The sequence below is a fragment of the Aquarana catesbeiana genome, linkage group LG02 (assembly GCF_042186555.1).
Source record: "Aquarana catesbeiana isolate 2022-GZ linkage group LG02, ASM4218655v1, whole genome shotgun sequence".
NCBI classification, from domain to species: Eukaryota; Metazoa; Chordata; class Amphibia; order Anura; family Ranidae; genus Aquarana; species Aquarana catesbeiana.
The window spans coordinates 338158505-338174711 of NC_133325.1; the positions used below are offsets into that span (position 1 = coordinate 338158505).

The window sequence follows — 16207 nt, forward strand, 5'->3', positions numbered from 1 at the left end:
ACACCAACACTACACTTACAGTAGAACACACTAGGCACACTTTTCACCCCCCATCACCCCCCGATCACCCCCCTGTACCCCCTGTCACACTTACACCAATAGCAGTTTTTTTTTTGCATTGGTGTCAGTTTGTGACAGTTATAAGTGTTAGGGCAGTTAGGGTTAGCCCCCTTTAGGTCTGGGGTACCCCCCTTTAGGTCCAGGGTACCCCCCTAACCCCCCCTAATAAAGGTTAACCCCTTGATCACCCCCGTCGCCAGTGTCACTAATCGATCGTTTTTCTGATCGCTGTATTAGTGTCACTGGTGACGCTAGTTAGGGAGGTAAGTATATAGGTTCGTTGTCAGTGTTTTATAGCGACAGGGACCCCCATATACTACCTACTAAAGGTTTTAACCCCCTGATTGCCCCATAGTTAACCCTTTCACCAGCGATCACCGTATAAGTGTTACGGGTGATGCTGGTTAGTTAGTTTTTTATAGTTTATTATAGTTTTAGGGCACCCGCCGTTTATTACCTTATAAAGGTTTAACCCCCTAATTGCCCGGCGGTGATATAAGTTACGTTTTTAGGGTCAGATAAGGTCTGCGTCGCCCCAGGCAGCGTCAGTTTAGCGCCAGTACCGCTAACACCCACGCACGCAGCATACACCTCCCTTAGTGCTATAGTATCTGAATGGATCGATATCTGATCCGATCAGATCTATACTAGCATCCCCAGCAGTTTAGGGTTCCCATAAACACAGTGTTTGCGGGATCAGCCCAGATACCTGCTTGCACCTACGTTTTGCCCCTCGGCCCAGCCCTGCCCAGCCCACCCAAGTGCAGTATCGATCAATCACTTACACTTACAAAACACTAAGCACACATAACTGCAGCCTTCGCAGAGTCAGGCCTGATCCCTGCGATCGCTAACAGTTTTTTGGTAGCGTTTTGAATCAGTCACTAACAGTCAGGAGATTTTTTGCCTGTGAGTCTCACCAGTGTACCCCTAAATTTAGAGCCCAAAATGGCAAATCGAAGGTATACTAGTGAAGAGGCCTACACGTTTCTGAGCATGACAGATAGTGAAGAGGAAGTCACTCATCTGTCAGATTCAGGCTCAGAATACGAACCTGTAGAGGACAGCGGTTCCATGACAGATAGCTCTGACGACGGAGTTGTGGTCCCTGCTAAGGTCAGGTGTACCAGACCCCAATCTTCTTCTTCTGTCCTTGAAGTGCAAGAACCGCAGGTCCCTCGTATGGAGCAGAGAAGTACTAGCGTCGCTATTCCTTCTGGTGAACTGGCAAGCACCAGCGGCCTAGTACACCCTGGTCGTACATCCAGCACTGCAGTATCACGTGGTGACGCGGCAAGTCCCATAAGTGCAGTTCAAGCTGGCGAGGTGGCAAGCACTAGTAGTGTCCCGCTGCCACCAAGAAGACAAACACAGGCCCGTCGTGCCCATAGTGCCACTGGATTTTTATTCGCTGTTTTTCACCGAAGATCTCTATAGATCTATTGTGGACCAAAGCAATTTATACGCTGGTCAACACATCGCCACTATTCCCCAGTCCTCCCTTGCCAGAGATTTGAGACCAATTACGGTCTCTGAATTTAAGATCTTTCTGGGTCTTTCCCTCAACATGGGCATAAATAAAAAGAGTGAGTTGCGGTCATATTGGTCCACTGACCCAATTTACCATATGCCCGTGTTCTCTGCTTCCATGGCCAGGGCACGATACGAGCAGATTTTGCGGTTCATGCACTTCAATGACAATGAACTCTGTCGTCCTCGTGGAGACCCTGGATACGATCGGCTCTACAAAATTCGGCCCCTCGTAAACCACTTCAACCAGCGTTTTGCAGACTTGTTTACTCCCCATCAAGTTGTCTGCGTTGATGAGTCCCTGATTAAGTTTTCTGTCTGCTTGTCATTCAAACAGTACCTTCCCAGCAAGCGTTCTTACCTCCCTTCATGCAGACACGATGGCCCAAATTACTACGGCGACTGGTGTTGTGGAGAAACCCCTCTGTGTCCATGAATATAACCAAAATATGGGAGGGGTGGACCTCAACGACCAGCCGTACCTAGTTGCCCGTAAGGCCAGACGCTGGTACAAAAAAGTGTCTGTTTATTTCAATTGGCTTTGCTGAACGCTCATGTGCTATACAGAGCTTCAGGACAGACTGGATCCTTCCTTAAATTCCAGGAAGAGATTGTCAGAGCCCTTCTGTTTCCAGACGGTGCTCCACCTCACCTTCCCCAACCAAATGCAGTAAGCCGGCTGCATGAGAGGCATTTTCCTTATGTCCTCTCGAGTACCCCTACCCAACGAGCCCCCCAAAGAAGATGTCGTGTCTGCACTGCAGCAAGCGCGGATTTAGGCGTGACACCCGGTATTATTGTCCCTCCTGTCCTGACAATCCTGGTCTTTGCATTGGTGAATGTTTTGAACGCTACCATACACTAGTTGAGTTTTAGCACTGCACAGACTAGGCACACTTTCACAGGGTCTCCCAAGATGCCATCTCATTTCGAGAGACCCGAACCTGGTACCAGTTACAAAAGTTAAAGTTACTAAAAAAAGTGTAAAAAAAATTAAAAATAAAAACACAAAAAAAAAAAAAAAATAAAAAAACCAAAAATAGTTGTCATTTTATTGTTCTCTCTCTATTCTCTCTCTATTGTTCTGCTCTTTTTTACTGTATTCTATTCTGCAATGTTTTATTGTTATTATGTTTTGCCATGTTTGCTTTTCAGATATGCAATTTTTTTATACTTTACAGTGTTTTGTTGGTAACCATTTTTTTGTTTTCAGGTACGCCATTCAGCTGCAGAGCGGATTTATTTATCTTGACAGCAACAGCGTTTGCTCCCACGATATATAAAGGCCTGACTCCATCGCTGTCGGAGGTGATTTCACCACCACAGTTACATACTTCAGCATATATGCCGAAACGTGGGGGCAGCAGTGGGTGGAGGAGCGATTTGCTCCTGCCTTTTGTGGGAGGATGCCCCCATGCTTCGGCATATATATATTTTAGGCACAGGTTGCGTTAAATGTTTTATTCTTTACTGTGTTTTTTTTGTATTTGCTTTGCAGGTATGGTAAGTCTTACTGTTATACTGTAATGTTACTTTGTTTTATTGTTAACCATCATTTGCTTAGCAGGTACACCATTCAGTTGCAGCGCGGATTTATTTATCTTGACAGCAACAGCGTTTGCTCCCACGATATATAAAGCCGTGACTCCAGCGCTGTCGAAGGTGATTTCACCACCACAGTTACATACTTCAGCATATATGCCGAAGCGTGGGGGCAGCAGTGGGTGGAGCAGCGATTTGCTCCTGCCTTTTGCGGGAGGATGCCCCCATGCTTCGGCATATATATACGGTGCATGTATGCCCATGATTAGAAGTGGGTGGATGAAGGGAGGTATTCTAATGGTGGGCATACCCACCAATTAATCTCTTTTTTTTTCGTTCAGCCCACAGGCTGCATAAAAAAAAAGTTTACAATATATGCCCAACAAGGACCAGCAACGTACTGGTATGTTGCTGGACTTTGAGTGGTTATACCAGAATGATGCCTGTAGGTTTAGGTATCATCTTGGTATCATTCTTTCAGCCAGTGGTCGGCTTTCATGTAAAAGCAATCCTAGCGGCTAATTAGCCTCTAGACTGCTTTTACAAGCAGTGGGAGGGAATCCCCCCCACCATCTTCCATGTTTTTCTCTGGCTCTCCTGTCCCAACAGGGAACCTGAGAATGCAGCCGGTGATTCAGCCAGCTGACCATAGAGGTGATCAGAGACCAGAATGGCTCCAGTCATCCAAACATCTATATGGCCTAAGAAACCGGAAGCTACGAGCATTTCATGACTTAGATTTCGCCGGATGTAAACAGCACCATTGGGAAATTGGGAAAGCATTTTATCCCACCGATCTTGGTGTGGTCAGATGCTTTGAGGGCAGAGGAGAGATCTAGGGTCTAATAGACCCCAGTTTTTTCAAAAAAGAGTACCTGTCACTACCTATTGCTATCATAGGGGATATTTACATTCCCTGAGATAACAATAAAAATGATTAAAAAAAATAAAAATGAAAGGAACAGTTTAAAAATAAGATAAAAAAGCAAAAAAAAATAAAGAAAAAAAAAAAAAAAAAAAAAGCACCCCTGTCCCCCCCTGCTCTCGCGCAAAGGCAAACGCAAGCTTCGGTCTAGCAGCAAATGTAAACAGCAATTGCACCATGCATGTGAGGTATCACCGCGAAGGTCAGATCGAGGGCAGTAATTTTAGCAGTAGATCTCCTCTGTAAATCTAAAGTGGTAACCTGTAAAGGCTTTTAAAGGCTTTTAAAAATGTATTTAGTTTGTCGCCACTGCACATTTGTGCGCAATTTTAAAGCATGTCATGTTTGGTATCCATGTACTCGGCCTAAGATCATCTTTTTTATTTCATCAAACATTTGGGCAATATAGTGTGTTTTAGTGCATTAAAATTTTAAAAAAGTGTGTTTTTTCCCCCAAAAAATGCCTTTGAAAAATCGCTGCGCAAATACTGTGTGAAAAAAAAATTATCACCCACCATTTTAATCTGTAGGGCATTTGCTTTAAAAAAATATATAATGTTTGGGGGTTCAAAGTAATTTTCTTGCAAAAAAAAAATATTTTTTCATGTAAACAAAAAGTGTCAGAAAGGGCTTTGTCTTCAAGTGGTTAGAAGAGTGGGTGATGTGTGACATAAGTTTCTAAATGTTGTGCATAAAATGCCAGGACAGTTCAACCCCCCCCCCCCCCCCAAATGACCCCATTTTGGAAAGTAGACACCCCAAGCTATTTGCTGAGAGGCATGTAGAGTCCATGAAAAATTTTATATTGTGACACAAGTTGTGGGAAAAAGACACTTTTTTTTTTGCACAAAGTTGTCACTAAATGATATATTGCTCAAACATGCCATGGGAATATGTGAAATTACACCCCAAAATACATTCTGTTGCTTCTCCTGAATACGGGAATACCACATGTGTGAGACTTTTTGGGAGCCTAGCCGCGTACGGGACCCCGAAAACCAAGCACCGCCTTCAGGCTTTCTAAGGGCGTAAATTTTTGATTTCACTCTTCACTGCCTATCACAGTTTCGGAGGCCATGGAATGCCCAGGTGGCACAAACCCCCCCCAAATGACCCCATTTTGGAATGTAGACACCCCAAGCTATTTGCTGAGAGGTATAGTGAGTATTTTGCAGACCTCGCTTTTTGTCACAAAGTTTTGAAAATTGAAAAAAGAAAAAAAAAATTTTTTTTCTTGTCTTTCTTCATTTTCAAAACCAAATGAGAGCTGCAAAATACTCGCCATGCCTCTCAGCAAATAGCTTGGGGTGTCTACTTTCCAAAATGGGGTCATTTGGGGGGGTTTGTGCTATTTTGGCATTTTATGGTCTTCGAAACTGTGATAGGTAGTGAGGAGTGAATCAAACATTTACGCCCTTAGAAATCCTGAAGGCGGCGCTTGGTTTTCGGGGCCCTGTACGCGGCTAGGCTCCCAAAATGTCCCACACATGTGGTATGCCCGTACTCAGGAGAAGCAGCAGAATGTATTTTGGGGTGTAATTCCACATATGCCCACGGCATGTTTGAGCAATATATCATTTAGTGACAACTTTGTGCAAAAAAAAAAAAAATTGTCACTTTCCCGCAACTTGTGTCAAAATATAAAATATTCCATGGACTCAACATGCCTCTCAGCAAATAGCTTGGGATGTCTACTTTCCAAAATTGGGTCACTTGGGGGGGGTTTGTGCTATTTTGGCATTTTATGGCCTTCAAAACTGTGATAGGTAGTGAGGAGTGAATCAAAAATTTACGCCCTTAGAAATCCTGAAGGCGGTGATTGGTTTTCAGGGCCCCGTACACGGCTAGGCTCCCAAAAAGTCCCACACATGTGGTATCCCCGTACTCAGGAGAAGCAGCAGAATGTATTTTGGGATGTAATTCCACATATGCCCACGGCATGTTTGAGCAATATATCATTTGGTGACAACTTTGTGTAAAAAAAAAATATTGTCACTTTCCTGCAACTTGTGTCAAAATATAAAATATTCCATGGACTCAACATGCCTCTCAGCAAATAGCTTGGGATGTCTACTTTCCAAAATGGGGTCATTTGGGGGGGGGTTGTGCCATCTGGGCATTTTATGGCCTTCAAAACTGTGATAGGTAGTGACGAGTGAAATCAAAACTTTACGCCCTTAGAAATCCCGAAGGCGGTGCTTTGTTTTCGGGGCCCTGTGCGCGGCTAGGCTCCCAAAAAGTCCCACACATGTGGTATCCCCGTACTCAAGAAAATCAGCAGAATGTATTTTGGGGTGCAATTCCACATATGCCCATGGCCTGTGTGAGCAATATATCATTTAGTGACAACTTTGTGCAAAAAAAAAAAAAAAAAATTGTCACTTTCCTGCAACTTGTGTCAAAATATAAAATATTCCATGGACTCAACATGCCTCTCAGCAAATAGCTTGGGGTGTCTACTTTCCAAAATGGGGTCATTTGGGGGGTTTTGTGCCATCTTGGCATTTTATGGCCTTCAAAACTGTGATAGGTAGTGAGGAGTGAAATCAAAAATTTACGCCCTTAGAAATCCTGAAGGCGGTGCTTGGTTTTCGGGGCCCCGTACGCGGCTAGGCTCCCAAAAAGTCCCACACATGTGGTATCCCCATACTCAGGAGAAGCAGCTAAATGTATTTTGGGGTGCAATTCCACATATGCCCATGGCCTGTGTGAGCAATATATCATTTAGTGACAACTTTGTGCAAAAAAAAAAAAAATTGGTCACTTTCCCGCAACTTGTGTCAAAATATAAAATATTCCATGGACTCAACATGCCTCTCAGCAAATAGCTTGGGGTGTCTACTTTCCAAAATGGGGTCATTTGCGGGGGTGTTTGTGCCATCTTGGCATTTTATGGCCTTCAAAACTGTAATAAGTAGTGAGGAGTGAAATCAAAAATTTACGCCCTTAGAAATCCTGAAGGCGGTGCTTGGTTTTCGGTCCCCCGTACGCAGCTAGGCTCCCAAAAAGTCCCATACATCTGGTATCCCCATACTCAGGAGAAGCAGCTAAATGTATTTTGGGGTGCAATTCCACATATGCCCATGGCCTTTGTGAGCAATATATCATTTAGTAACAACTTTTTGTACATTTTTTTTATTATTATTCAATTACTTGGGACAAAAAAATAATATTCAATGGGCTCAACATGCCTCTCAGCAATTTCCTTGGGGTGTCTACTTTCCAAAATGGGGTCATTTGTGGGGGTTTTGTACTGCCCTGCCATTTTAGCACCTCAAGAATTGACATAGGCAGTCATAAATTAAAGGCTGTGTAAATTCCAGAAAATGTACCCTAGTTTGTAGGCGCTATAACTTTTGCGCAAACCAATTAATATACACTTATTGACTTTTTTTTACCAAAGACATGTGGCCGAATACATTTTTGGCCTAAATGTATGACTAAAATTGAGTTTATTGGATTTTTTTATAACAAAAAGTAGAAAATATCTTTTTTTTTCAAAATTTTTGGTCTTTTTCCGTTTATAGCGCAAAAAATAAAAACGGCAGAGGTGATCAAATACCATCAAAAGAAAGCTCTATTTGTGGGAAGAAAAGGACGCCAATTTCGTTTGGGTACAGCATTGCATGACCGCGCAATTAGCAGTTAAAACGACGCAGTGCCAAATTGTAAAAAGTGCTCTGGTCAGGAAGGGGGTAAATCCTTCCGGGGCTGAAGTGGTTAAAGGAAAGCCAGTAAATGCGTTTCACACATCAGTGCTTATTCATTACTGTACTGTAATTTTTTAATGGCATCATTAAATAAAGAAGCTGTTTTTCATCTTGGAGTACCGTTACCTTCATCTTTTATCTACATCATCCATTGGTGCTGCAGACTACGTTTGTGGATCTCTGTGCGAGTTGCCTCGGAGCAGTGTGTACCTTGTGTGCTTTTTCATTAATTTTATTTACCTATGATCAGCAGTTAACCGTAAAAACACGCAATCTATTAAGCAGTGCTACATATAATTAATAAAGCAATACCACATCTGATTAGTAAGGCAATACATAAAGTAAAGAACAATATATGACTGAAAGAGTGAGGGACTGGGGAACCCTGTTACAGCCAGGCCCGGAGACTCAATCAGGAACAAAAGGGGTCCACTCACAGTTGAGGCTCCGAATTGCCAGAAGGAAAGCCTTCAGCTTTTATACTTTGCTGCACAAAACAACCTGATTTCTGTGTATTAACAGTGTTAACGGTAATACCAGGAGTCGGGTGACTCTGTTGCACAAACTGGACACTGGCCAGATGCCCAATCATGTTCAAGGGAGTTTCCTCTTTCCATCAATTTAAGGCAAATAACAATAACCTGTCATTTGAACTAAGACAGATGATCATAATTTGTTATAACTTGTTATAAATGACTGTGACTTGTTATGGATAACTGTAGCTTGTTATAACTTGTTTTATGTATTTGGAATAAAACTTCCCTTATGTGTTACGGTACCAGTCCTCCCCTTGCATGAAGTTCTGAACTGTTAGCTATGCAAGATGTTTTCCACATACAGTGGGGTAAATAATTATTTGATCCCCTGCAGATTCTGTATGTTTGCCCACATGACTTAGTACTTGGTGGAGAAACCCTTGTTGGCAAGCACATTTCTTGTAGTTGGTGACCAGGTTTGCACACATCTCAGGAGGGATTTTGGGCCACTCTTCTCTACAGATCTTCTCTAAATTCTTATGCCCCGTACACACGGTCGTATTTTCCGATGGAAAATGTCCGATCGGAGCATGTTGTCGGAAATTCCGACCATGTGTGGGCTCCATCGGACATTTTCCATCGGATTTTCCGACACACAAAGTTGGAGAGCAGGAGATAAAATTTTCCGACAACAAAATCCGTTGTCGGAAATTCCGATCGTGTGTACACAAATCCGACGGACAAAGTGCCACGCATGCTCAGAATAAATAAAGAGATGAAAGCTATTGGCCACTGCCCCGTTTATAGTCCCGACGTAAATGTTTTACGTCACCGCGTTTAGAACGATCGGATTTTCCGAAAGCTTTGTGTGACCATGTGTATGCAAGACAAGTTTGAGCCAACATCCATCGGAAGAAATCCTAGGATTTTGTTGTCGGAATGTCCGAACAAAGTCCGACCGTGTGTACGCCCTATTAAAGTTTCTTGGCGGTCTCTTGGCAACTCGAAGTTTGTGCTCCCTCCATAAATTTTCTATAGGATTAACCACTTGCCAATCAGGCCAATTCTGACATTTCTCTCCTACATGTAAAAATCAACATTTATTTGCTAGAAAATTACATAGAACCCCCAAACATTATACATGTTTTTTTTAGCAAAGACCCTAGAGAATACAATGGCAGTCGTTGCAACTTTTTATCTCACACGGTATTTGCGCAACTTTTTTTAAAAGTTAGCCCAATTTGTTTACATAATGTGAAAGATGAAGTTACGCTGAGTAAATAGATACCTAACATGTCACACTTCAAAATTGCACACGCTCGTGGAATGGCGCCAAACTTCGGTTAAAATTTTTCTGGTTATATGTTTTGAGTTACAGAGGAGGTCTAGTGCTAGAATTATTGCTCTCGCTCTAACGTTAGCGGCGATACCTCACATGTGTGCGGGACTTGCGTATGCGTTCGCTTCTGCGTGTGAGCACACGGGGACAGGGGTGATTTAATATTGTTTTTTAAGTTTTTTTTATTGGTAATTTTACTTTTTAATTTTTTTGTTTGACACTTTTTAAAAGAAAAAACTTTTTTTGATAACTTTTATTCCTATTACAAGGAATGTAAACATCCTTTGTAATAGGAATATGGCATGATCAGTCCTCTTTACAGTGAGATATGGGGTCAATAAGACCCCATATCTCACTTCTAGGCTGGGAAGCCTGAAATAGATTAAAAAAAAAACGATCTTGGCTTCCCAGCTGAGGCGGCGCCGTTTGTTTGAATGCAGAGGCCGGGCGTGACATCATAACATCGCGCCCAGCCTCTGAATGATCATAGAGACTCCGGCGACCATCTGGTCTGCCGGAAATCTCTATGGTCACCATCTGGGGCTGGCGGATCCTGTCTCCGACTCACCGATGGTTGAAGCACCGGAGGGTGGCGGGAGGGGGGATGACCCCTCTCGCCGCCCATAAGAACGATCAAGCGGCGGAACAGCCGATATGATCATTCTTATGGTGTAGGGAATCGCCGGCTGAAAAAGCCGATATCTGAATGATGCCTGTAGCTGCAGGCATCATTCAGATATATCCCCACAAATTTAAGGACGTCATATGACGGCCGGCGGTGGGTAAGTGATTAAGGTTTGGAGACTGATTAGGCCACTCCATAAACTTAATGTGCTTCTTCTTGAGCCACTCGTTTGTTGCCTTGGCGATATGTTTTGAGTCACTGTTATGCTGGAAAACCCATCCACGACCCTTCTTCAGTATTCCGGCTGAGGGAAGAAGGTTCTCATCCAAGATTTTACAATACATGTCGGCCTGTACCTTTAGCAGAGAAACAGCCCCAAAGCATCATGTTTACACCTCTGTGCTTGACTGTAGGGATGGTGTTCTTAGGGTCATAGTCAGCATTTTTCTTCCTCCAAACACGCTGAGCCGAGTTAATGCCAAAGAGCTCTATTTTGGTCTCATCTGACCACAGCACTTTTTCCCGCCCTTCTCTGAATCATTTAGATGTTCATTGGCATGACTGTAGATTGCATTCTTGAGGAGGGGGACTCGCCATGTTTGGATTAAGAAAGATGCTGACTATGATCCTAAGAACACCATCCCTACAGTTAAGAACAGAGGTGGAAACATTATGGGTTGGGGCTGTTTCTCTGCTAAAGGTACAGGCTGACCTTGCCGCATTGAGGGGCCAGTGGATGGGACCATGTATTGTAAAATCTTGGATGAGAACCTTCTTCCCTCAGCCAGAACACTGAAGATGGGTCATGGATGGGTCTTTCAGCATGACAATGATACAAAACATACCACCATGGCAAAAAAGGAGTGACTCAAGAAGAAGCACATTAAGGTAATGGAGTGGCCTAGCCAGTCTCCAGACCTTAATCCTATAGAAAATGTATTGAGGGAGCTGAATCTTCAAGTTGTCAAGCGACAGCCAAGAAAGCTTAAGGATTTAGAGAAGATCTGTAAAGAAGATCTGTAAAGAAGAGTGGACCAAAATCTTCCCTGAGATGGGTGCAAACTACAAGAAACGTCTTACCTCTGTGCTTGCCAACAAGGGTTTCTTCACCAAGTACTAAGTCATGTTTTGCTTGGGGATCAAATACTTATTTTACTCACTGAACTACAACTCAATTTATAACATTTGTATTGTGTGTTTTTTTCTGGATTTTTGGTTGATATTCTGTGTCTATCATTTAAAATACACCTATGATAAAAATTATAGAATCTTCATTTCTTTGTAAGTGGGAAAACTTACAAAATCTGCAGGGGATCAAATAATTATTTTCCTCACTGTACCTTTGTTCTTCATTATTGGCTATACTAGATGTTTTCCACAGAGCTATGGGAGAACTTGTATCTTGCAAAAACAACTTACAATTTAGATTTAATTAACCGCTAACTTGCTGTGGACACATAATCAGTAGTCAACTTTAACCTGTTTGTATTACAGGCAGGTGCTATATTTCTACTGTCAAGCAGGGATCACTCTGCTAGACAGTACTGGTTTGTTTCAGTGCAGGGTACTGGAATACACTGAGCATTCCAGCACCTGCCACATTGCTGCCATTCTGCAAGTCATGGGCACCCTCCAAGCATCACTGCTATGAGGTTTACAGGATTGAGCACAGGTGTTGTGAAAAACCAAGATAAGTTTGAACACTCAGTGGCAATATTAAGAAAAGCTTAAACTTCAATTAATTTAGAAAGCTGTAGCTAATAATGTTTCAGTATTGTTAATAAGTGGCCAAGACGTTTACTTGGGCTTACACATAGCTAAAATAATAAAAAATAAACTGAAAGGTAATAAAACATTGATGTCATACTACTAACACAAACAAATGTATAGAACGTGGATGTTTAAATAATAAGGATAATGTAATGTTTCACTATTGAACAGTGGATAGTTTTGTTTGATTCAGTGGTATTTGTAGTTGTTGTCACAAAAATATATATTTTTTTATTTTCAGATGTTTTCAGTACATACATCAGGATTACCATTCCTATTCTGCTCCCTAATTTTTGGTTTGAGACTGCTAGCAGCCAGTTGGTTCCCTAAAAGTTTACCTTGTGATGTAATTGAAGATGGCATCTTTGTTGCTGTAGAGTGCATTAATCGAAGTCTGAAGGCAATCCCACCACAAATACCTAGAAACACCACAAACTTGACATTAAATATCAACCACATTGAAGAAATCACACCAGATTCATTTTCCCACTTTAGCCAGCTGGTTGAAATTGGATTTAAATGTAACTGTCTTCCCATAAAGTTAGGTCCTAAGGACCTCATTTGTAAGCAGAAACAATTGATCAAGGATGGTAGTTTTGCTTCACTACATAATTTGAAGTCACTTTTTTTGGATGGTAATCAACTTTTACAGATCCCAAAAGGCCTGCCACCACACTTACGACTTTTGAGTCTTGAAGCTAATAGCATATTTTCAATTTACAAAAAAAATCTATCTGAAGTACGCAATATTGAGATGTTATATTTAGGGCAGAATTGTTATTACAGAAATCCATGTAATGTCAGTTTTTACATTGAAAAAGAAGCATTCAAAGATTTAACTCATTTAACACTTTTATCCCTGAAAGGAAATAACCTGTCTTATGTGCCTGGAAGTTTCCCAGTCACTCTCAAGGAACTATACATCTATAATAACAGAATACAGTCAGTTCAAGAATATGATTTTCAAAACTTGACCAACTTAGAAGTTCTTGACTTAAGTGGAAATTGCCCTCGATGTCACAATACTCCATTCCCTTGTATTCCATGCCCAAACCATGCTCCAATCTCTATACCCGAAAATGCCTTTGATTCACTAAAAAGCTTACACACTCTTCGTTTGCAAAGTAACTCTCTTCGCAATATCCCCAGTAGATGGTTTCAAAACCTTCATAATCTTCAAGTACTTGATCTTTCTCAAAATTTTCTAGCTCATGAAATTAGGGAAGCAAAATTTTTGCAGCATGTACCAACACTAAAAACATTAGATTTTTCATTCAACTATGAGCTTCAGCAATATCCACCAGATCTGCAATTACCCAAAAGATTTTCCAGTTTAAAATCTTTGGAAATTTTGCGATTTCGTGGATATGTTTTTCAAGAACTAAGGAAAAGTAACCTTGAACCTTTGCTGGATTTAAAAAATCTTACTGTTTTGGATCTTGGTACAAATTTTATCAAAGAGGTGGACTTTAGCTTGTTTCAGAATTTTAGTTCACTAAAAACAATATCACTTGCTAATAATAAAATTTCCCCAGCAGATGAGCTGACTGTTTCATCTTGTTCAAACATCAAATCATCTTCTGCACAATATAATTATGCACCATTTCGAGATGTCCATTATTTTAACTATGATGAGGAAGCCCATCATTGTAGATTTAATGTTAATGAGGAATCAAAGTCTCAGAAATTTGCTACTGAGAACTGTCAAATATATGGTCAAATGTTGGACTTAAGCCAAAACAATATTTTTTTCATCAGAGCTAGTGATTTTAAAGATCTTAGTTTTATAAAATGCCTTAATATGTCAGGTAATGTAATTAGTCAGGCCCTGAATGGAACAGAGTTTGCAAGTTTAAAACATTTAAAATACTTAGATTTTTCTAACAATCGCATTGATCTTCTCCATTCAAGTGCATTTGAGGAACTTCAAGAATTGGAAGTCTTAGATCTTAGCTCCAACCAACATTATTTCCTAGCTGAAGGGATAACACATATGCTAAACTTCACAACCAACCTACGACACCTAAAGAAATTAATGATGAACTGGAATGAAATATCAACTTCAACCAACTATGAAATGGTTAGCCAGTCAATCCAAACCCTGGAGTTCAAAGGAAACCGCTTAGATATTTTATGGAGAGATGGAGATACAAGATACACAAATTTCTTTAAAAATTTAACAGCACTGCATGTTTTAGATATTTCTTATAATGCACTAACATTTATTCCTCCTACAGTATTTGATGGTTTGCCTGCTACTCTTAGTGAACTTTGTCTGGCTAATAACAATTTTAATACTTTCAGCTGGGAAATGCTATGTTTTTTAGAGAAGCTTCAAATTTTAGATATTAGCAACAATTATTTGACTACTGTGCCCTATGAACTATCTAACTGCACTCATTCTATTAAATCACTTATTTTAAGCAATAACAAAATAAAAGCTATAACTACAAATTTTCTCAGAAATGCAGTCAGCCTGAAATATCTGGATTTAAGTTACAACAAAATCAGTTTTATTGGTCAATCCAGCTTTTCTGATAACATTCTTTCAAACCTAGAGATACTGGTTATACAAGGCAACCCATTTAAGTGTAACTGTGAACTTGTTTGGTTTGTCTCCTGGATAAACAGAACAAATGTCACTATCCCATTTCTGGTACCTGATGTGTCATGCGCTGGACCTGGTACACACAGAGGAAAGAGTCTAATATTCTTGGATTTATATACTTGTGGAATAGAACATTGGAATTTGGTTTTATTTGCTTGTTCATCCTCACTTGTGATCTGCTTACTGGTGGTCTGCACTTCAAGTCACCTTTTCTACTGGGATTTTTGGTACACCTACCACTTACTGAAAGCCAAGGTAAAGGGATATCAGAAACTGCCAAAGTTTTTTTATGATGCTTATATTGTCTATGATACCACAGATTATGCAGTTTCAGACTGGATTTTTAACGAATTAATTAAAACTCTTGAAAAACGTGAAGAAAAAATGTTCAACCTGTGTTTAGAAGAAAGAGACTGGTTGCCCGGAAAACCATTTTTGGATAATCTTTCAGAAAGTATCCAGCTCAGTCGAAAAACTGTGTTTGTGCTTACAGATAAGTATATCACAAGTGGACATTTTAAGACAGCCTTCTACATAGCACACCAACGTCTTATTGAGGAAAAAGTTGATGTCATCTGTTTTATATTGCTTGAGAAAACTTTACAAAAATCTAGGTATCTTCGACTAAGGAAGAGGTTGTGTGGGAACTCTGTTTTATACTGGCCTATTAATCCTAACACCCACAATTATTTTTGGAACTGTTTAAAAAATACATTAAGAACAGATAACAAAATGGCATATGATAAACTTTTTAAAGATAATATATAATTCACAGTATGTTTCACATATCAACAAAGATGCATAAAAACAACTTTTTTGGGTACCCAAAAACACATGTATTGGAGCTTATTCTAATCATATTCCTCCTAGTTACTCTACGAATCCACATCTAAATGTATCTAATTAGTATTGAATACATCTGTGACTAGACAGTTTGACTAATAAGACTGTTAGATAATATAGTCACAATTTTTTATCCAAACAAAACTGAGAATATAAAATGAGGAGTAGTGCTTGAAGAGTAAGATATGATGTGGATCCAGCATGAGGAATGAAAGCTTTAGGTCCCTTTTACACATGTGGACTGTTTGTCCATTTTTCATCCATCCATTGATCAAAGCCATATTTTACTTCCTTAAAAAAAACAATCAGACAAAAAACGGATCTAAACGGACAAATGGTCCGTTTTTGCATTGGTAGTGGATGTAAAAAAAAAAAACTGATGAGATACTGATGAAAAACTGAAAAATAAACCTGTTTAAATACACTGAAAGCTAAAGGGCAAAAGTAGTTTCAGTTGAGTTTTACACCTTTATCGCACACTGTAAGGCCCCTATCGCACATGCGGACCGGTCATTTCATCAGTTCACTCACGTTTTTTTCAAAGAAAAAATGAATGAATGAATGAATTTTTTCTTTGAAAAAAACGTGAGTGAACTGATGAAATGACCGGTCCGCATGTGCGATAGGGGCCTTACAGTGTGCGATAAAGGTGTAAAACTCAACTGAAACTACTTTTGCCCTTTAGCTTTCAGTGTATTTAAACAGGTTTATTTTTATATTTACAGCTTTTAAACTTCTTCCCGTGAGTCAGAATAAAGAGTAATTTATAATCATTTATC

The 16207-nt window shown here is 40.4% G+C and overlaps 1 protein-coding gene across 1 annotated transcript in view; it reads left to right on the forward strand.

Annotated features, from left to right (window-relative positions):
* Positions 1 to 15862, forward strand: part of LOC141127946 (toll-like receptor 7) — a 63034-nt gene extending 47172 nt beyond the window's left edge. Inside the window, exon 4 of the mRNA XM_073614857.1 lies at positions 12219 to 15862. Coding sequence (XP_073470958.1) covers positions 12219 to 15353 — 3135 coding nt within the window. The 3' untranslated portion in view covers positions 15354 to 15862. The remainder of the gene's footprint in view (positions 1 to 12218) is intronic.
* The last annotated feature ends 345 nt before the right edge of the window (positions 15863 to 16207 follow it).